The 21,178-nt window shown below is 36.8% G+C and overlaps 3 protein-coding genes across 3 annotated transcripts in view; 2 read left to right on the top strand and 1 right to left on the bottom strand.

Moving 5' to 3' along the window:
* Positions 1-2,146, top strand: part of LOC107702838 (type I inositol 1,4,5-trisphosphate 5-phosphatase-like) — a 27,756-nt gene extending 25,610 nt beyond the window's left edge. The window contains exon 16 of the mRNA XM_016505259.1: positions 882-2,146. The gene's annotated coding sequence lies outside the window, so the exon portion shown is untranslated. The remainder of the gene's footprint in view (positions 1-881) is intronic.
* Positions 2,147-6,074: 3,928 nt separating this feature from the next.
* Positions 6,075-8,054, bottom strand: LOC107702846 (homeobox protein Nkx-6.3-like). Its single transcript, XM_016505268.1, has 3 exons — positions 7,637-8,054; positions 6,542-6,711; positions 6,075-6,305 (listed from the first exon to the last, which is right to left on the bottom strand). The coding sequence occupies exons 1-3, from the start codon at positions 8,052-8,054 to the stop codon at positions 6,075-6,077; spliced, it is 819 nt and encodes a 272-aa protein (XP_016360754.1).
* Positions 8,055-15,569: 7,515 nt separating this feature from the next.
* On the top strand, positions 15,570-19,410 carry LOC107702830 (uncharacterized). Its single transcript, XM_016505248.1, has 11 exons — positions 15,570-15,683; positions 15,781-16,278; positions 16,361-16,489; positions 16,610-16,732; positions 16,872-17,110; positions 17,245-17,388; positions 17,562-17,776; positions 17,909-18,176; positions 18,258-18,418; positions 18,633-18,871; positions 18,971-19,410. Exons 1-11 carry the CDS (start codon positions 15,680-15,682, stop codon positions 19,234-19,236), a joined length of 2,286 nt encoding a protein of 761 aa, XP_016360734.1. The 5' UTR covers positions 15,570-15,679; the 3' UTR covers positions 19,237-19,410.
* Positions 19,411-21,178: the final 1,768 nt, after the last annotated feature.

The following is a 21,178-nucleotide window of genomic DNA, read 5'->3' as shown; positions in this document are numbered from 1 at the left end:
TGCAGAAACCCTACACCTTCCCCAGCTCCACCTGTATAGATCTGCTACATGGTGATTCATGTATGCTATATGGGGTTATTCATACGTGTTATATGTGCAGCAGCAGTATTTCTTACATGCTTACAGCAGCATGTTGTGGATGTATTGGCAGTAGCAAGTCTCGGTACTTGCTCTGCCGCAGCAGCAGCGTAGCAGATCAATTCTGCCAAGACCAAAAACATTAACATTGCCATGTACTGTATATTATCATGCTAAACTCTCAGAGAGTTGTCAAGACAGAACTATAAACCTTTTGAGGAATATCTACAATGAGTTGTGAGGTTGTTAAAGGTAAATAATCTTATCATTATTGTGTTTTATCTTTTAAAGCGACAACATCAGATGTAGTTAGCTAGGTAGTGCTAGTGGAGGCTAGCTAGGTTACTTGTTAACTAGCTACATAGCTTGCTACATACAGTGGAGATCAAAATTTGAGAACAATTTATGAACACTTGTGTGTGTGTGTGTGTGTGTGTGTGTGTGTGTGTGTGTGTGTGTGTGTGTGTGTGTGTGTGTGTGTGGATGGATGGATGGATATAGATAAACCAATTCATAAACCCAATTTCTTTCCTTATATTTACACTTTTCCTACACTCCTAATTCCTAATGATCTTATTCATTTAGTGGAATAAACTAATTTTATTAAGATAGTGAATTTTACCATTTTTAATGATTTTTAATTACCCTTTTCCTTCAGTAATTCATTTTGGTGGCCTTTTAAAAGTATTTCATGTCAAATACCCATAAACCAAACAAATGAGTCAAGAAGTTATCATGTGCTAGTCTAATGTTTTCATAATGTTTTTGTTTAGATTATAAACACTTTTTTCTCTCTTTATCAGGGCTTCCTGTGTTGTTGACGTGTATCTAGCGGTTATTCTGTGGACATCTCTGCCGATCATGCCAGGGCTCTACAACAAGTACACACACACACCGAGACATGCACAGACCCCTACAACACCCACTGCACAGGACCCCCGAAACCTCCTGCCAAACTCAAGTGGGCACAAAACACAGGAACTGTTTATTTCTGAAAGCTGTGTTCTCTGGTTTCACAATATACATTTAACAAAGACTTCAAGTATGTTCAGTGTGACTTCAGAAATACCTGAAAAAAGAAAAATAGGACACAATCGAGAAAGAACACAAAGGCACTTCTCAAAGCTCTCAACTCCTCACTTTTAGGTTAACACTTTGCATAGAGTATGTAAACTTACGCAGATTACAATGGCAAAGCTTTAAAATTACAACTTCATTCGTTTGCTTTTACAGTACTCATTGTAAGGATGTGAATACAAGTACAAGTATGCAAAAAAAGTAGCACATCATATCCAAACGCAGGCTGCTGCGTCACACATGCATTGGTTTCTATTTCAATCTGGAATCTGGAATTGCTTTGCATTGCAGTTCATCAGATGCGTTTCATATGGTGTAGGGATCGTTCTGGTAAAACACTGTTCAGCTAGTTGCTTTTCAGTTCTTATACTTCCTGCATGTGTGAGTATAGATTCATAAGTGCATGTTTTTGCATTTACACTGGCCTCAGCACTTAACGGCCGTCAGCTTCAGTCATTATCTCTGCGGGGTTGTTAGTCAGACTCTCGGATCGATAGAATATGTACAGGACAGCAAGGGACGAGTTATAAAGCCATTAGCACGTGTGAATTATGGAAATCCCACCCAGAGTGCCCTGGCCTGGAAGTCCCCCAGACTTTTAATTAGAGCACTAGAGCAATGCGAATGCTAGTGTGGAGCGTGGCGTGTTTGTTGTTTTTAATTGCGTCGAATCTTGGGTATCTGGTATTGTTTAATAAAGTTTAACAGCTCTGTATAGTATCTCAGTGGTGTTGGTCCAGCGTTAAATCCGTTTAAAGCTAGTCATAATGACCAGTTTTCATATTTTGTGTGGTAATATGCTGGTTTGTAAATTGCTTTATTCAATGCTTTATGAAATTACTTTAAAATGTAAATACGTAGCGCTTCTTAACTGTTATTGGATCACCTTGTTTGTTCATTTAAATTGCTGAGGAGATGTTTAGAGTCACAGATGCTCAGAAAAAAGGATAGTTCACCCAAAAATCTCACCTGTATGAGTTTCTTTACCGTGTTGAACACAAAAGAAGATATTTTGAACAATGATGGTAAACAAACAGTTGACGGTAGCCATTGACTTCCATTGTATTTTTCCATACTAAGGAAGTCAATGGCTACCGTCAACTGTTTCATTCTTCAAAATATCTTCTTTTGCCGAAAGAAATTCATACAGATTTGCAACAACTTGATGATGAGAATGACAGAATTTTCATTTTCTGGTGAACTGTCCCTAAATAATCAGAAGCTGACACACTTTTATAGTATAATATCCCTTTAAATGTACTCGGCAACATGTTCCTCATTTCAAATCCAAATCAAACAATTTACAAACAATCTCTGCAAGCAGTTATATCCAGATATGACAGGGCCGTGATTTCTCACCCAACATGAATGTATTGATTCAGTCGATATAATCTGAACACCCCCATGCATAATTTACGCACGAGGGTTAAATCGTACGGCCCACCTGTCAATAATGGACTTGTTGTAGTTGATTCATGGCATGGTCAACATAATTTACTGTTCTCGAGGGCATCGCTTCAAACCGTGGTTCAATAGGAGGCCACAGAGTCGCTCTTGGAACGGCATTGATGTCATTTAGCATTTGAGATTTTACAGATAAACACAAAACACTACAGTCTTTTGAGATTTATGTGCAGTTATTAGCATGCTAAGTTAAACGTGTATGTAGCCATTCATGTTTGCACTCGTTTTGGGGAACTATTTTACTTTGCAGTGATGTGAGCATTTGTAGATCACAGTACAAGGTTTTTTTTTTTTTGTAGCAATTGTGAAATTAGACACATTGCTTATTTTATGTTAACCTTCTTTTTAAGTTATTTCTACTTTCTGTATCTCTCTTTCTTCTTTTCTTTTTTTATTAAAAACAATTAGACTTGTTTGAGGCGTTGTAATGGGATCTGCCGAGAACTGTTGAAAAGTATATTCTATATTATTAAATAGTGTCTATCCAGAAAATGGATAGTGGTGGGAAGTTTAAGATAAATAGTGACTGCTGGGCCAAGGGAAACTTGTCGATAAGATCATAACATTTGCCATTTGAAATTATAGGTTGTTCATAGGTTTAAACACAAGCATACATCTTACATAAACCGTAATATTCATACCTAAAAATTTCAGAAGTAGAAAAAAAAGACTCTTGACTCTCTTAAGTGATTGACACACAATACTTGATACTGTGCCAAATATTCATTTATTTCCTCAGTTTTTTTTGTTGTTTTGTTCCATTTTGTGACTTCTGACAAACCTTGTGTTTGGTAGATCTGTTGTAACGGATGTAAAATGCAGTAAGATAGTTGCAGTGCATTTACTCTAGCTGTACCTCATGTGCTGCTGAATGTTGGACTGGCCTGAAACGGTCTAAAGAAAGACCCTCTTACTGTACTATACCTTCTGCAGCACCTATGAATGTTTTTCTTAAATATATTATGTCTCATTTCCTAATAAAATGTATATATTCATCAACTGAGAAGTTGTGGTGTTTGTTAGCCTAACAGCTACATTAATAGTGTGTTAAATGAATATTTAAATTGGGTAAACAAATAGTAACATCTATTCAAACTAAAATATTGAAGTTATGTATTTTAATTGTGATATATAGACCATAAAAGCAATTTGAGTTCTGATTTTATTTATTCATATTTTAATAAATGCATGAAAACATACACTACTGTTCAACAAGTTTGGGGTCGGTAAGATTTTTTAAAAATGTTTTTGAAGGAAGATTTTTATCTGATATTTTAAACGTTGCAACAGGTGTTAAAATTAGCATCACTGAGAAGATCCATTGATGACTGTTTGGTCGATTGTTTCACATCGACTCGCATTAATTGATCAATCCAAAGTCATTATCATTATGAGTCCATTTAATTGAGGTGTGTGTAGTTAAGAACAAACACACACACTCACAGCCTCCCACCATCTGCTCTCTGATTTAGATGAAAGGATCCGAGATCTGAGTAATGTCTGCCTGTAGACATCTGATCTCAAAGGAGCCATTAGTTAAAAGAGATTCATCAAACTGACAAAGACCACTTCATATGGAGCGCCTGCTGATTTGCTGTAGAATTATCAGAGTATGGTTTAACATTCATTGACCGTTCAAACAGCCTTTTCAACAGGTTAAGCATTAACTTGAAATGTAGCTTCCTATTAATTGTGATAAAGACAAAAATGTGAGTTGTGGCTTTATTTATTACTGTAAAATTTCATTAAATATAAGAACAATATTTAAGGTTTGGGTTCGATAAGATTTTAAAAATGTTTTTGAAAGAAATCTAATGCTCACTAAAGCTGCATTTATTTAATCAATAATACAGTAAAACAGTAATATTGTGAAATATTATTAAAATTGAAAATAACTTTCTATTTTAATATATTTTAAAAATTTATTTTTATTTATTTCTTGCAGGTTAAGCATTGTAGACATTAACTTAAAAGATAACAAAATATCCTTCATTTCATTTATGTTTTTACCTCTTAATTATTATAATTTGTTTTTATAAAACATAATTGTATGTTGTTAAAAAGAGATTTTCAACATAACAGGACAAACTCAACATTCAAAACAGTGATTTTATTGTGCATTTTCAACATAATTCGTTTACATATACATTAGATTATATGCCTTTTAGATGTTAACATTTGACTGTATTTGAATTTATTTAATTATTCCGGGGAATATCTACCCTGTATTCAAGAGTTGTTAAAAATCAATAAATAATAGTATCTCTTTGCAGTGCATATAATGGCAGAATTGAAAACATGCTGTTTTATTACTAAACCCGATCTGATTCTCAACCCCTACTTGATTTATGGACTGAGAGAGCTTCAGGTTAGTTCAACTTCACTCGCACAACATGAGATGCTTGTAAACGACAGCTGACATGGTGACGACAACTGACTTCATTTGCTAAACAAGACATGCCTGTCTGTGAACTCTGATATTGCTGGACGGATTGTGCCATTATAAGGCTAACAGACACTAACAAACACACATCATTCCATAATCAAATAGAAATAATCATAATAATAGAAAACTTTAGAAGAAAAGAAGGAACGTACATCTACAGTGACAAATAAAATGACATAAAGAGAGATTGAGAATGCAGTTTGTTCACTATTAATTTATGTATCTTCTTGCATTAACTTTTATGAGCATTTATAATGCATTTTACCTCTAAATAAGTTTGAACAATATTAAATTCGAAGACAAATGGGTAACACTTTCTATGAAGCCTTTAAATAATGCAACATAAATGTTTTCTTAATCCCTTAAAATTGATTCACAATGCCTTGTAATACAATCTACTGTTAATTATTGTAAATAAGTGTCACCAGTTTCACTATAATAAATTATAAAGGTTTATTCATAGTTATATATTTAGAGAATATACTGTAACACACAATCAATAAAAGTGTTATTTTTTAAAATACTTTTCCAAATGAATTACAATCAATAGTTTATTATTAAAAAGTATTACAATGAGCATAATCTCTAGAATGTGTTTCTCTTTTTTTTCTTATGGGGCAATTTGTCACAATACATTTATAGCTTAGAATTTATTAATTGCATAAATGTATTAATATCCACTGCCCAAAACATTTTGTAGTATGCTACCTTTTACATTTTATTTTGCCATTTCATAAATTGTTTTGTAGTTCATATTTTTTTACAGTTTAAATTTGTACTGTTTAGTAGTTAGTGGTAGTAAAACACCTATTGGGCTTTTTAGTGGCAGGTTCAATTTTGACAGCTTTTCTGTATCTTTTTCCTTGGCAAAAATTGTGGAAACGTTCAATAGACTTAATAGAAAGTGTTACCGAGAACGGTCAGCCTATATATTACTGTGTATCTGTATAATTCGAGGCCTCTTGTCTATTTATGTAGCGTGTATGGTCTGAACGAGCGTGAGTTCGCCTCAGATGTGATGCGGTCCCAGGCGCAGGACTGAGAAAGCTCTGCGGTGTTTGAGCAGCAGCTGTCGGATCTTCTCATCGTCTGTGTCGGGGTCCAGCGGTTTGTTGTACTCCTCGTCCTCCACCTCGTTTTCCGAGCCGTCTCCGCCGCTCTCTCCCCGCGAGGCCTGCGTGGAGCTGGGCTCCGTCGCGCTCTTCTTCCGCCACTTCGTGCGCCGGTTCTGGAACCACACCTGAGAGGAATCACAAACACGCAGGTGCTGTGACAACTCATTACAGATCATCAAAATAAATACCTTCTCATCATAAAAGTGTTTGAATGTCAGTAATGTAGACAGAACCTACGTATGTTTAGCTTTCCAACTACTTTAGCAAAGTTAGGCTGCACCAATTAATAAGTTACCCTGGTATGTTTTATATTGAATAGTGCTCAAATGCAGAACTGTATATTACTAGTATGTTATCTTACTTTAACTTGTGACTCAGTCATGCCTAGTGAGTATGCCAGTCTGGCTCTCTCTGGTCCTGCCAGGTACTTGGTCTGCTCGAAGGTTTTCTCCAGAGCGAAGATCTGGTGCCCACTGAACGTGGGTCTGGTGTGCTTCTTTTTCCCCACAGTCTCAGTGTGATGCCCGCCATCTACAGAGAAAACAAGACTGTGTATCATCTCCTGTGTGCATCTGCTGACACGTTTCATCTCAGTTTCTATGCTTTGTTTATAACCTCGTGAGTTGTGACTCCATGAACCAATTTTTAAAATGGATGAAGCATAAACTGGTCAAATGGAAACAAATAAATAAGTAAATAATTAAATTTACATTGACATTGACATTTTATGTTAGAAACATTTTCTTTAAAATGTGTCAGCTTTTACAGCTGAAACTAGATGAAAAAAAGAATCATATGAAACTTTCTTATCATTAAATACAAATTAAAGAAACATAAGGGATTATCTAGAATAATTCAAAGTTTTACTTTTCATAGTTATCAAATGTGTATGGAAAATGTCAAATGTTTAATTTTAGTACGTTCTGAATATTTATTATATTTTATACATAAAATTATTCGAATATATTTAAAGACTATTTTAATATCATTAATTTTTTAGCATTTCCACTAAAGCTTAAAATAACGAACTGTTTAAAAGGATATTTTTTTCATTAAACAGTTAAACTATTAATTTAAACCATAAACAGCCAATTTTATATAATAATATCACACTGATTTGTTAAATCTTTTAACATTTCCACTGAAAGCTTAAAATAATGAATTATTTTTTTTCATTAAATTATTACATTGTATATTGTTTACTGAAAAACAGTAGACTTTCATTTATCTTTACAGCAGTCAATTTTATGTACACTAATAATATCACACTGATTGGACTGATATTCAATCTGATTTTATCAAGTCAAGTCCTTAAATACAATCTAATTGGAAAACGTAATGGTTTTTCTTCAGTTTGATATTCTTACTGATTGTACATAAATGTACTAAATTAGTATGGTGAATGTCAATGTGTTGGTAATGCTCCAAATCAAACGCACATATTGCACAGACTTACTGTTGGGACACTGCTGTCTGGCTCCTCTCCACTCGTACCCTCCGTCCACCCAGCAGCTGCTGCCTTTACCCTTCATACCCGAACATTCGACTCCAGGTTTAGAGAAACTGCTCAGTCCCGATGGGGCGTAATCCCGGTTATAATACACCCCTGGACTGGGCACGGCTGTCCCGAAGCCACCCATGGAGGGGTACCCAGACAGTAGCGCAGGGGTTCCCGGGCCGCCCATCATGGATCGACTCAGGATGTCACTGATGCCATGCGGAGTGCCGGCCTGGAACTGAGAGTTGATGTTGGCGGGGCTGAGCTTGTAGAAGGAGTTGGGAATGGAGTACTGGCACACCGGGGCCTTGATGTCTGAGGGGAACTGATTCAAGCTGTTGTTGAAGAGGAAGGACGCTGAAATATTGGACTCCATGGACACCAGTGTGCACTTCTTCTGCTTCAAAAGACGATGATGATGATGACTCAAGACCGATTTCTTACCAAAGTCCTGACATCAAGTACTCCGAAGGGTCTAGTCCAGTTCTAGTCCGAGTTCACCCTAACCTGACAACTTTCTGTTTGATAATCTGGAGTATTTCCAGGGCTCAATTTGGCCCTCACATCACCCCCGAAATGTCTCAAAGATCAGGTAAGAATCTGTGTTTTTATTTCCTCTTCTCAACTCTTTAACTAGTCCATAATGGATGCTGGATCCCAAAAGTGAACACCAAGCGCCACTCTCACTTTCCCAGACAAATGCCCCACCACTGGCTCTCTGGTTGCAGGTCATAAATAAAATGTACCTTAGACCGCTGTGGCACTTTCTTCATAATGATGGACAGAATTAGAATGGCCTGCCTTGATTGGTTGAGCGCTCAATGTGCCTGGTTTCCTCATTGGTCTGTTCGCAGCAGGACAGCGTTTGATTGGTTGTCAACAGATTAATAGTTTTTTAAAAAATCTGGGTGAGAATAAGTTGCTTTTTAATGGGGCGTCTGTCGTGGCTGTGGAGGAGCAGCTAGCAAGCACAGCACAGGGAGATGAGATTTTTGTCATTTTGCATGGTCACTGGGAATGTAGTCACATTTTCTTTTCCTTCATTATGATTGTAGCATTTTGGAAGATCAGCTTTGGTGACTATGTCTGACAGATTTTGTTTTTCTTTGCCATTTACTAATACCAGAAGAACAAGTGCAATATCTCCCTTTCTCTTACATAATTCCTCAAAATTGTCAACAAATAGCCAACATAGGTCTGGAAAACGGTCAAATGTTTAATTTAATTTCATTAGAGGTGGTTGTTTGGCAATTTATTAGATAATGTAATGACAGTAGGATGTAATATGTCATGTAATACGTGTAAAGGATCGACAGAAATGAAAATGCATTTTCTGAGAGCAAAAGTTATTGTATCTGACCTTAGACATTGCCCTTGACTCTCTGGTCTTAGACTGTTTGATATTCTGACCAGCACAAGAAGGGTTTTACAATTACAGTTTGTTCAGTGCTATCGATTATGTCTGGGTTCATGCATAAATACTTACATTTCTTTGACACAAGCATTCACCAGTGGTGTAGGGCAGATAGTTCTTTTTTCTATGAGGTATAAAAAATATTTATGCATTAGAATTTTTTTTCCATAATAATAATAATAATAATAATAATAACAAAGACATGACTTGAAGGCCATATTGAAATGTATGACCTTTATTGTGAAAAGAAAAGTTGAAATCTTTTTCTGAGGTATAAACAGGTTTATATAGCAAAATTAAAATATAGCAAAAAAAGAAAGATTAGATTTGTTAGGTTTAATAAAAATAATCGTGCCTAAAAAAACAGTGTGTTCACCATTTTTGATGGTTTTTGTGATGCATTGTGATGCTGTGATGCATTAATTATTAATAACAATTTAACAACATTCACATGTTCATTGTTCTCTGATGTTGGTTAATGGTGACTTGAAAAATAGTCACATGCAGGAAAACAAATCAAATCTGTAATATGTTTTAGTAAGTGTTTGGTTTTTATTTGTATTTTGTTTTTTATTTTAATGTTACATTTTTAGGATTTTATTAATTATTAGCTTTTCATCAGCTCACGAACCCCTTGCAGTTCCCTCACAAACCCAAGTTGGGGAAACAATGCTATAATGCATTGAAATTCCATAAAAAATGGGAAACCTCTTCTAGCTGACTTTTAGGTTTCATAAAGGAAACTAGCATTAAATTACAAAATTCCCTAGTTGTGTTTTATTGTTTGGCCTGCTTTAACCTGATTTCCTCTGTAGAGGGCGACAGATGATAGTCATGATGGCAGAGATCAACAATCTCCCTATTACAGACCTGTTGACAATCCCTTATTCAGTGCAAGACAAGAGGACCAAGCATGAGTAATGAAAGTGTGTAAAAAATAAACCATTACAGTTGTAAAGTAATGTGTCCTAATGCCAGTATGTGCTTTTATTTCATGTCTTGCTGTACTGTTTCATCACTGGCAGATGCCATATACAAAAATGAATCTAACATAGGGTTGTCAATGCTTAAAAACAACTGCCAGTCTGTCATCAGCAGGCAAATCAAGCTCCTGAACTTGTCTAAACTTGAACATGGCTTTGTATTAAGCCATTTAGTAGAAAGAGATGTAATCGAATCAAATGAAACCAGCCTCTCTGTTCACTTTGAGGCTTTATATTATAATAGTATGTAGTATTACATTAACTTAGGAGAAAGGGACATTTAGTTCAAACAATTACATTTTTGTTAACAGGTGACAGTATCTTGTTTCTTCTGATCAGTGTGCGTCTTCATCTAACCACTATCTATTCATCTGGGCTTTCTGTGGGTATTTATAGTTTTGGAAAGTTCTGGATTTTTTTTGCTGCCTCACACACACACACACACACTGTCAAATGTTTGTAGAAAGCTGTTGCAACTTCTTCATAAGGCAAATTTCAAATGAATGACAGAAGTAAAGTTCCAGCAGAACCTGGATTTGCACAGATTGTGTGTGAACATTACCATTATTCTGCAGAAAGTGATGAAATAAATGTGTTAAAAGTAGATGATAATTATACACTTTTTGACATCCTTTGGTGGATGCGTAGAAGGCAAGGCAAGAATTCAATTTCTGTGTAAATCTGTTTTCTGCAGATTTCTGCGGTCAGTGTCCGTGTAAGCTGACACTTGACGACTGCATACTGCACATATGCAGTGATAAAGCTTTCTGTAAAAACTGCATTATGCAACATTCTTAACACATGGCATTTATTTCAGCTAGTGGTGCCAGATTATTTTACATTTTTATTGCAGTTTTGTGTAAAAGTGTCTTAAAGGGGTCATATGATGCTATTTTAAAGATAATTATTTTGTGTATTTGGTGTAACAGAATATGTTGACATGCTTTAATGTTAAAAAAACACATTATTTTTCAAATACTGTACATTATTGTAGGTCCTCTATGCCCCGCCTCTCTCAAACACGTCATTTTCAACAAAGCCCCCTCTTTTGACAAGCGCAGTCTGCTCTGATTGGCCAGCTGACCCAGTGCACTGTGATTGGTCGAACACCACAAGCACGCGTCGGAAATGTTACGCCCCTTACCATAATCGCGAGCTTCAAGCTTTCAAAGTAAATATCAAGAGTTAAAAATGTTGTTAGTTTTACCATCAGTTCAAAGCTTGTAACACTCCAAAGAGAAAGGAAAACTTGAAATCGCAGCATATGACCCCTTTAATGATTGACTGAACAATAAATGAGTGCAAAACAAAAAGATATTAAAATTGTGACTGATAATGTGACATCCTGTTCATTCGTCAAGCTAGAAATGAAAAGTCAGAAGCTTACTGTATTGCAGTCTGCTCGGGTTGTATATTTTGGGTATTCCATGTATACTGAATGTTAAAATACAAAAATAGGTAAGAATAGCTGAACTGATTTGCTGTGTTGTTGACAGCAGGTAGATCTCCCTCATGTCAGGCATGTTTTATCATTGTTTACTTCATCAGTTTCCGCATGTTTCATCAGTCCTGTTGATACATTGCATTGTTTCGCAGATGAAAGAAGAGATGATGTGATAACAAAAACATTCTACAGAACCTATGCTACAGAACATCAATTTGTTTCTTATCAATTTAAGATTTCATTTTTTTTATTTGATTTGAGTTTTTATTTGCTATAGGTCTTTTTTTTCATATTTTTTGACAGTTTTTATTATTGTGTTAAGTGCTTGATTCATGAATATTATTGTCTAAAAGGTCGAAAAACTAAACAGATGTTGAAAGAAAACAAGTCAAATTTTTTTGAGATATCATGTAAGATCATCTGGACTCTACTTTTGCTTTCATTATGACAGTATTCTTGCCACATATCTGTCTGTATGGAAAAGAAAACGGGGATGGGCTCTGGATCTCAGGAGTTTTTGAAATGACAACCTGCTCTTTCTAGCTTTGTTATAATTTCAGAGAAAAGTATTGCAGTAAAATGGAAATTCTACAATATTCTACAATAAAATGAATAGGCATTGTCCCAGCATACCATTTTGATGGCAGATCTATTATCTCGGCATTAGATCCATTTTCTTGCTTGAAACCCTCAAACATCATAAGGATAATACAATGTTTGAGATGTTTGTTTTCCTAAAAACCAGTCATGGCACTATTCACCACATGCCTTGTCTCATCAGTATTGCAAAGTTATTCTTTCTGTAAGCTGTCTATAATTGTAGCTCGATTTAGAAACTTGTTTGCCTCTTTTCCAGACACCGATCGGCGAAACAAAAATGATCTTACTGGTTAATCAAAAGCTGACTGTCTTTGTTGTTCTCAAGCATATATCTTGAAGCATTACAGTAAATAGCAAAAACGGTCAGTAAAGTACATTTTTCAAAGAATGTAACCCCTTTACACCTTTGTTAATTATTTGAAAGTTTAAACTGTGTCCCAAACAATATTACACAAATAATATAACACTGATATAACCAACATCATATTGTTTTAATAATTCATGCAATTAAATAAGGTTTTACGGCTGTAAGAAGTGCATGCATTTATCAGTAAATGACTATGCAGGTTATAGTGTTGTGTTATAGCCATACATTTAATCATGCCTGAGGTTACGATTTGTGGTATTCTTTTCTGAACATTCAACTAGAAACAATGTGCTTTCCAGTCAGAAGCAGATATGCATGTTATCTCTGAAGGGTGGAGATTATGCTAATATGCATGTCTGTTTACATTTCACAGAAAAGTACACAGATGAACTAGAGATTAATCTGAGTTGTTTGGGCATACAGTACATGCAGCCTGTTTAAAGTCAGTCCACATGACTTCTGCATTACATTCCAGCTTCTTATTGAGCTTTAAAATAGCATATTTACAAGTATAAAGGGAGTATTTACAAGTGTAAAGGGAACATTTATATTTACTTTTTTATTTTATTTATTTATCCTATATTTTTCCAGGAAGGTCCCATTGAGATTAAGCAATCTCTTTTTCCAGGGAGTCCTGGCCAAGATGGACATGACAAAGTTTCACAAAAACACACAGACACAAAACACATTATAAACTGCCAATACAAAACAACAAGCATAAATCCACAGATTAATTAAAACAATTACTTGGGTCAGTAATACATTTTTAAAAATATGGAAAGAAGGAATTATTTCCAAGGGAATGATGGCTTGAAATGCATTCCACAATCATGGAGCATAACAGGAGAAAGCTGATTTTCCATGCTGTGAATGTACCCCAGGAACTTTTAATTGAGTCCCATTTGAAGATCTGGTGGTATAATTTTCCACACGAGGATAAAATACTAGGAATGTAATTTTAATTTTAAACCGTCATAAATTTTGCTTTGTTTGCATTTAAATCCAATTTCAGTTTTAAAAAAATAAACTGAAGAAAAAGTATAAAAAGTTTTGTATTTAAGATATATGTTTGAGATGTAAATATACAAATTACATTTAACATCTGGATTTAAATTGAAGATTTAGACAATGAATAAATATACATTTATTTAGTTATATATATATATATATATATACAGTGCTGCTTGAAAGGTTGTGAACCCTTTAGAATTGTCTAAATTTCTGCATAAATATAACCCAAAAAATCATCAGATTTTCATGGAAGTCCTTAAAGTTGACAAAGACAACCCAATCAAACAAATGAGATGAAAATATATACTTTGTCATTTATTTATTCAGGAAAATGATCCAATATTACATATCTGTGAGCGGCAAAAGTATGTGAATCTCTAGGATTAGCTGTTAATAAAGATTCCATCTGTTCAGAGGTGTTTTCAATCAGTGAGATGACTATCAGGTGTCAGTGTGTGCCCTGTTTTATTTAGAGAACAGGGATCTATCAAAATTTGGTCATGTTTGTGGAACTGTATCATGGCACAAAGAAATGAGATCTCTGAGGACCTCAGAAAAAGAGTTGTTGGTGCTCATCAGGCTAGAAAAGGTTTCAAAGCCATCTCTAAAGAGTTTGGACCAATCCACAGTCAGGCAGATTGTGTACAAATGGAGGAAATTCAAGAACACTGTTACCCTCCCCAGGAGTGGTCCACCAACAAAGAACACTCTAAAAGCAAGACTTGTAATAGTCAGCGAGGTTTCATAGGAACCCAGGGTAACTTCTAAGCAACTGAAGGCCTTTCTCACATTGGCTGATGCTAATGTTCATGACTGCATCATCAGGAGAACACTGAACAACCATGGTGTGCATGGCAGAGACGCAAGAAGAAAGCCACTGCTCTACAAAAAGAACACTGGTGCCCATTTGCAGTTTGCTAAAGATCATGTGGACAAGCCAGAGGAATACTGGAGAAATGTTTAGTGGATGAATGAGACCAAAACAGAACATTCTGGTTTAAATGAGAAGCGTTATGTTTGGAGAAAGAAAACTGCATTCCAGCATAAGAACTTTATCTCATCTGTGAAACATGGTGGTGGTAGTATCGTGGTTTGGGCCTGTTTTGCTGCATCTGGGCCAGGACGACTTTCATTGTCATTGATGGAACAATGAATTCTGAATTATACCAGCAAATTCTGAAGGAAAATGTCAGGACATCTGTCCGAGAACTGAGTCTCAAGAGAAAGTGGGTCATGCAGCAAGACAACGACCCCAAGCACACAAGTCGTTCTACCAAAGAATGGTTAAAGAAGAACAAAGTAAATGTTTTGGAATGACTGAGTCAAAGTCCGGACCTGAATCCAAATGAAATGTTGTGGAAGGATCTGAAGCAAGCAGTTCATAGGAGGAAACCCACCAACATCACAGAGTTGAAGTGGTTCTGTACTGAGGAAGGGGCTAGAATTCCTACAAGCCGTTGTGCAGGACTGATCTGCAGTTACAAGAAAAGTTTAGCTGCAGTTATTGCTGCAAAAGTGGATCAGACCAGATACTGAAAGCAAAGATTCACATACTTTTGCCACTCACAGATATTTATCACCGGATAATTTTTCTCAATAAATAAATGACACAGTATATATTTTTGTCTCCTTTGTTTGATTGGATTCTCTTTGTCCACTTTCAGGATTTGTGTGAAAATCTAATTATGTTTTGGGTCATATTTATGCAGAAATATAGAAAATTCTAAAGGGTTCACAAACGTTCAAGCAGCACTATATATATATAATTTGAGAGTAAAATGTGATGTGATGATCTCAGCACGTTTTTATGAGATTCTCATACTCCACCTAATTTCGCAGGTAGCTCATTTCTTAGAAAAAGAAACACAAAGACATACAGCGTTTGAATCAGGATTGGCTTACCATGCAATTTAAAAAAAAACTTGTAATGCAATTCGTTGTATGGAAAATCCAGAAACATCAGTCAGCCAGTAATTTCCCTCACTCTGCTCCACCTGCATATAAGCTCGTCCCCTTTTTCTTCTCGTAACTTCATTCGACCAGTGCAACTAGTCAAACAGGTTTTTGTGCTCAGCGGTAGGCTACTCAGAACTACTTGGACGGTAAAACCGGGAGTCACAAATCGGTTTTAGTTGCTTTTACCATCTTGAACATCAGGACCATTTCATGAGGCAAACTAACAATGAGTGAGTATAACTGGTCAAATGAACATAAAAGTGCCTCACATACTGTAGGTTCATTGGTTTGTCAGACTCACTGTAATATTCATTTGTATCATTTTAGAGCACGATCGCATGTGTGGCAGTCGATGTCTGGGTCCGATGACTTTTAATAAGGACCTGACAGGCCAATATGTGACCCTCAGCCAAGGAGGACAACTCGCGTCCAGAGACACTTCGTCCTTTATGAACGGTTTGGTGTTTCTCAGCCGCACTGTAAAAGTGGATGAAAAGCTGTGTATACGTATTGAGGACCGCACCTCATTGTGGGATGGAGCTCTTCGTGTGGGGTTCACCAACATCTGCCCACAAAGAAACAATTTACCACCTGCCTCATTACCAGACCTCAGTGACACACGAGCATACTGTGTTGTGCCAGTGCCTGAGGACTTGTCTCGGTGCGGTGTAGAGCTTCAGTTCTGGATAAACTATGCAGGCATGGTTATTGTGCAAGAGATAGGAGGGGAGAAATATTACCTCAAAGCAGAAGGACTTAACCTGAATAATCCGCTGTGGGTTTTCATTGATCTGTACGGGAGCACAAGAGCCGTCCGCCTTCTGAGTAAGTGTTCAGTTGTCAGAACTGCTACTTGAATATGTTTAAATGCATAGAATCTTTTGTAAAAATGTTGAATGTGCTGTAGGATCAAGGAGGGGCAGTCGAACATCATGCCCAGTTTGTCCTGTAGACAGTACGTCTGGCATCAACTGGCTAGTGAGAGCGGTTGAGCGACAAACATCAGAGGAAGAGCATAGCAATAACCATAAAACAGGTGAGAATGTTTTCTTAAGACACTAATATCAAAAATGAATCATCCATCAAATAACTTTCATCTTTGTAGTTGTAGTACCCAGTGTAGTGTTATCATTGACCTTGATTCCATTATACTTAGAAACCAGAAAGGTCCAGAAAACATCATCTTACTGGAAACCGAGTCTCTTCCTCGTACAGTATGCCAACCAGACGACCATCCCAAGCCCCAGAGAAAGTTCAGAACTCACAAGAGCTGGTTTAGGTACATTATCTGGCTCCTTTCAGGCTAAAATACATCACCAGCAACGACAGTTCTCTATAGTACTCATAACTTATATGTTACAATTAACACCAATTTGAAAGATTAAGAATCTTATATGTTTTCTGTGTTTGCTTTCTAGGCATACCTGTTCAGGAGTCAAGAGGGGTAGATCTAAACTGGACTTGGCAAGAGCTGAATCTCTTCATTTGCTCCAGATATCCTTTGGTCGACCTGGGTGTGATTGGTTTCCATTTTGCAAAGACTGATAAACGTGGGCGACTTTGCAGATTACATTCAAACACTCTGAAGAAAATAAAAAAGGAGCTGGCTGACAACATACTTTATATAGTTCCTCAGACAGACATTATTCTAAATGAGGTATAGTAGGAAATTACATTATAGGAAATTATAGCACGGCTGTTCTTTGAAGGCACTTTTTTGCACCTGAACCTGCTAGTTGACAATTACTTGACAATACCAAATAATTAAACCGTGCTATTAATTTTTCACAGATGACCACGAACACAATATCATCAGTCATGTATGCAAATGATTTCTCACCACCACGTTCTCCTCCACCTGTTCCTGCACAACAGAGGCACCGTCTGACTTCAACCAGCAGTTTTCTTTCAGATTCTAGTCGAAACTCTTCAATGGTAATAATATTTATTATGATATTCTTACATTTTTTTAATGCTTATTATATATATATATATATATATATAAGAAATACACACAAATTTACATACACCTTAAACTGGTGTACAGCATTGACATTGCAGAAAGATTGGAAAGATAGCATAAGACATTATTTACATCTCTTCAACAGGAGGACATGGACTTTGGCTCTTTGCTCAGAGAGTTTCAGCACATGCATCTCAGTGGCAGTGAGAATGTTTCAATATTGGTTTCTCGTAACAAGGTGCTGCAGAGTGCTAAAGATTCTGTTTCCAACTCTAATTTCCCTTGGACCAAAATCCCTCTCGTGACATTTGTTGGCGAGGAAGCACTTGACTGTGGAGGTCCACGGAGAGAGTTTTTCAGGTATTCCTATTACAAAGAATACATATTCTTTTACAAGAAGTACAGTAAACGACCAGTTCTCAAATATGAAACATGCACTATATGTCACAGTTTGGTTTGACATGTGTTGTTTCTCCTTTACCCCTGCCTCAGAATCTTGATGATGGAGGTGCAGAGCTCGCTGGGCATCTTTGAGGGGCAGCCTGGACACTTGTTCTTCACCTATGACCAAATGGCCTTGGAGGAACACAAGTATGAGTTGGCGGGGAAGCTGATTGCGTGGTCTGTGGCTCATGGCGGACCAGGACTCAAATCTCTTGACCCCTGCCTGTACCAGCTGATGTGCTCCCAGGAATGTCAACTAGTAGACTTTGACTGGCACCTAATACCAGATGCTGACATTCAGGACAAACTGCAAAATGTTTCTATCCGTTTCTTCATCAATCTATTCATCTTCACCCTTCTTTAACTGCAAGATCTCTAATCATTATCTTGCTTTTAGATTTCGTCATGCAAAACGACGGCAGACCTCCAGAGGCTGCAGACAGAGCTGGGCGACTGGATCTGTGAATGTGGTTTTCTTGGAATATACAGACATGACATTTCTGTCCAAGATGTAGCAAAGATTTACTCCTTTGCAGTTCGACACTACATATATCTAAGGTATATATATATAACTGAAATTTTTCTTATTGATTTGATTAACACTTATTTCAATGATAAAAATTACTATGTTTTTATCAAAGTAACAATCATTTGACAGTTAGTTCTTGTCCTCTAGATGATCTCATTGGTTGAGCTAATAGGCCTATTTAGTAATCTGTTGTGTTGCTTAAGTACAAGAATGGACATTTAACAACCTGTGTTATTTTTACAGAACATCAAATATGATTCATCAGTTCACAAAGGGACTGAATGCTTATGGACAGTTCTGGGATATGGTAAGAACTCACTGGGTTGAGTTTCTACCCATCTTTACCAACATGCATGAGCCCCTTTCCAGAAGCACATTTAGAGACCTGTTCCAAATCCACTGGAGTAAATCAGGGACCAAGAAGAGGGAGGCTGAGGAGGAGACTATACACTACTGGGAACTGGTGCTTAAGATGATTGAAGGTGAGGTAGTTAGTAAATGAACTGTGAAATGAATTGTAAATAATTGTGCTTGTAATTGGCAGTTCGTTTGGACTTAAGCTTGTCATTTTCCCTCAACAGATAAAAAACCAAAAGCTCCAGAAAACGAGTTGCATTTTGAGGAAATTTTGGCTTTCATAACTGGAGCGGATGAAGTCCCACCACTTGGGTTCTCCCAGAAGCCCAGCATTCACTTCTACCAGCCAGAGCAGCGTGGATGCCGTCTACCATATGCCAACGCATGCATGATGGGATTGTTCCTGCCCAGGGTTGTAAAAGATGAAGTGGAACTTTACAGGATGCTCCTGAGAGCAATCAGAGACTCAGCTGTTTTTGGGAGAACATAAACATATATATAATTCTTCATTATAATGGACATGGTCACATACATAATATATAGTTACATATATTTATAAGCTTTATTTCATAATTTATTATAATATTTCATTACATAAGAAGAAAGCATGCACTTACTTTCAGGTATTTGTATATTCTGTATATTTTTGACAAAGATGCCAGATACATTTTTATATTTGAAAAAAAAAAAACGTATTATTATTATTATTATTACTGTTTTCGTACAACTGTCAGTCATGTCTCGAATAAACTGTGAAAGAAACAAACGGTGTGTTTCTCCGGTTTGGTTGGGGAGGAGCGATTAAGAACAGCGATTCACCAAATCAACAATGATTTCATACAATGTCAATATAGGTATAATATAATAACCATAGGTCTATAAAACATTTCAAGCACAACAAAACAATGTTCCATCGAACTGCAAGATACCCGAACACATCAAAACATATTTTCCTGCATTTCCATCCTCAATAAACTTTCTATGTTCCTGATCATTTTCTATCAGTTCGCTGCATACTAGTCACGTGTTACATTTTACGACTGTTTGCAGATCTAAGAGGACCTGCCAATCTTTATTCTGTAAACCAGTTTTACCTAACAAACCTGTGCAGTAACACTATCTACCGTATCGTTTTCTGAGCAGTGGTTTCGCTTTTTTGCTTACCATGTCCAAGGAGGAGATGCTTCAGTAGTTACGCCGAATAAACTATTTTGTGAGGAAACGGCTTATTGCCCGCTAATCTTCAACGTGTTTTCCATTCAAAATATTCATTTTGGAATTAACTATATATAGAGTTTACAAAGTGTTTTGCTAGAGAAGTCGGATAATTTTGAGATGGATATAATTTCAGCACTGCTCGTTTCTAAGGTATCCGCAAACAGCGATTGACTGGCTGTAATGTGATTGGTTTACGTGGCACACGTGATCCATGTTGACCGTTATGTTTTCTCGATACGGTTGTGGCTAGAAGGGATACATGCTGCGTTCACGCCATATCATAATTACCGTAATTTCGAGATGACAGCACGTGACGTTCTACTCGGAGCTGTTCACGTCCTCGGACTCAGAATTATGCTTTTCTATGGCAACACTATAACGCCTAAACAGAGCCTGCGGTGGTCAGGTGGTACGACGGTCACGTGGTACAAGTCGTAACTCTCAGAAAACTCCCAGTTCACAAGTTGTAATTACGAGTTCTACGAGGATGTGAACGCTTTTTACAATTTGGAATCTCGTAATTACAGGAATTCCGATATGGCGTGAATGCACCTATAGCTCCGACCGGAAACAAACAATGAAATTAATTTTCTGCCTACTAGATTGTGTTTTATTAACGTCTACACCTACCCCAACCCTAAACCTACCCCTTACAATAATTAAAAAATAGTAATTATTGTTATACAATGTTACAAAAATTACGCTATATTGATGTGCGCATGCCCAGTAGCCGCAGCTGTGTCCCTTCTAGCCTTAAAGGGGTCATATGATGCGATTTCAAATTTTCCTTTCTCTTTGGAGTGTTACAAGCTCTTGGTGCATAAAGAAGATCTGTAAAGTTGCAAAGACTAAAGTCTTAAATCCAAAGAGATATTCTTTATAAAAGTTAAGACTTGTCCACGCCCTCCTAAAACACCTTGTTTAAACACGCCCTCACATGTCTACGTCACGATGTGGGAAGATTTGCATAATGCCGCCCAAATGTTCACGCAAAGAAAGAAGGCGTAACTTTTATTCTCGCTGTAGTATTGTTGACGCTGCAGCCATGTCGTGAAGGCGCTGTGTGTTTCGTTGTGAAAGCGAAACTACTTTCTTTGGGCTTCCAAAAGAGGACGATATCCGCTTCGTCATGCCTAGAGCTGATCCGTGCTGGTCGCTGAGGGAATACATCAACTTTGCGCTGTGGATCGCCGGATCGGCTTTCACCGTGGACG

The sequence above is a fragment of the Sinocyclocheilus anshuiensis genome, unplaced genomic scaffold (genome assembly GCF_001515605.1).
Source record: "Sinocyclocheilus anshuiensis isolate Anshui unplaced genomic scaffold, SAMN03320099.WGS_v1.1 scaffold366, whole genome shotgun sequence".
Classification (NCBI taxonomy): domain Eukaryota; kingdom Metazoa; phylum Chordata; class Actinopteri; order Cypriniformes; family Cyprinidae; genus Sinocyclocheilus; species Sinocyclocheilus anshuiensis.
This window is presented reverse-complemented; position numbering and strand designations above follow the sequence as displayed.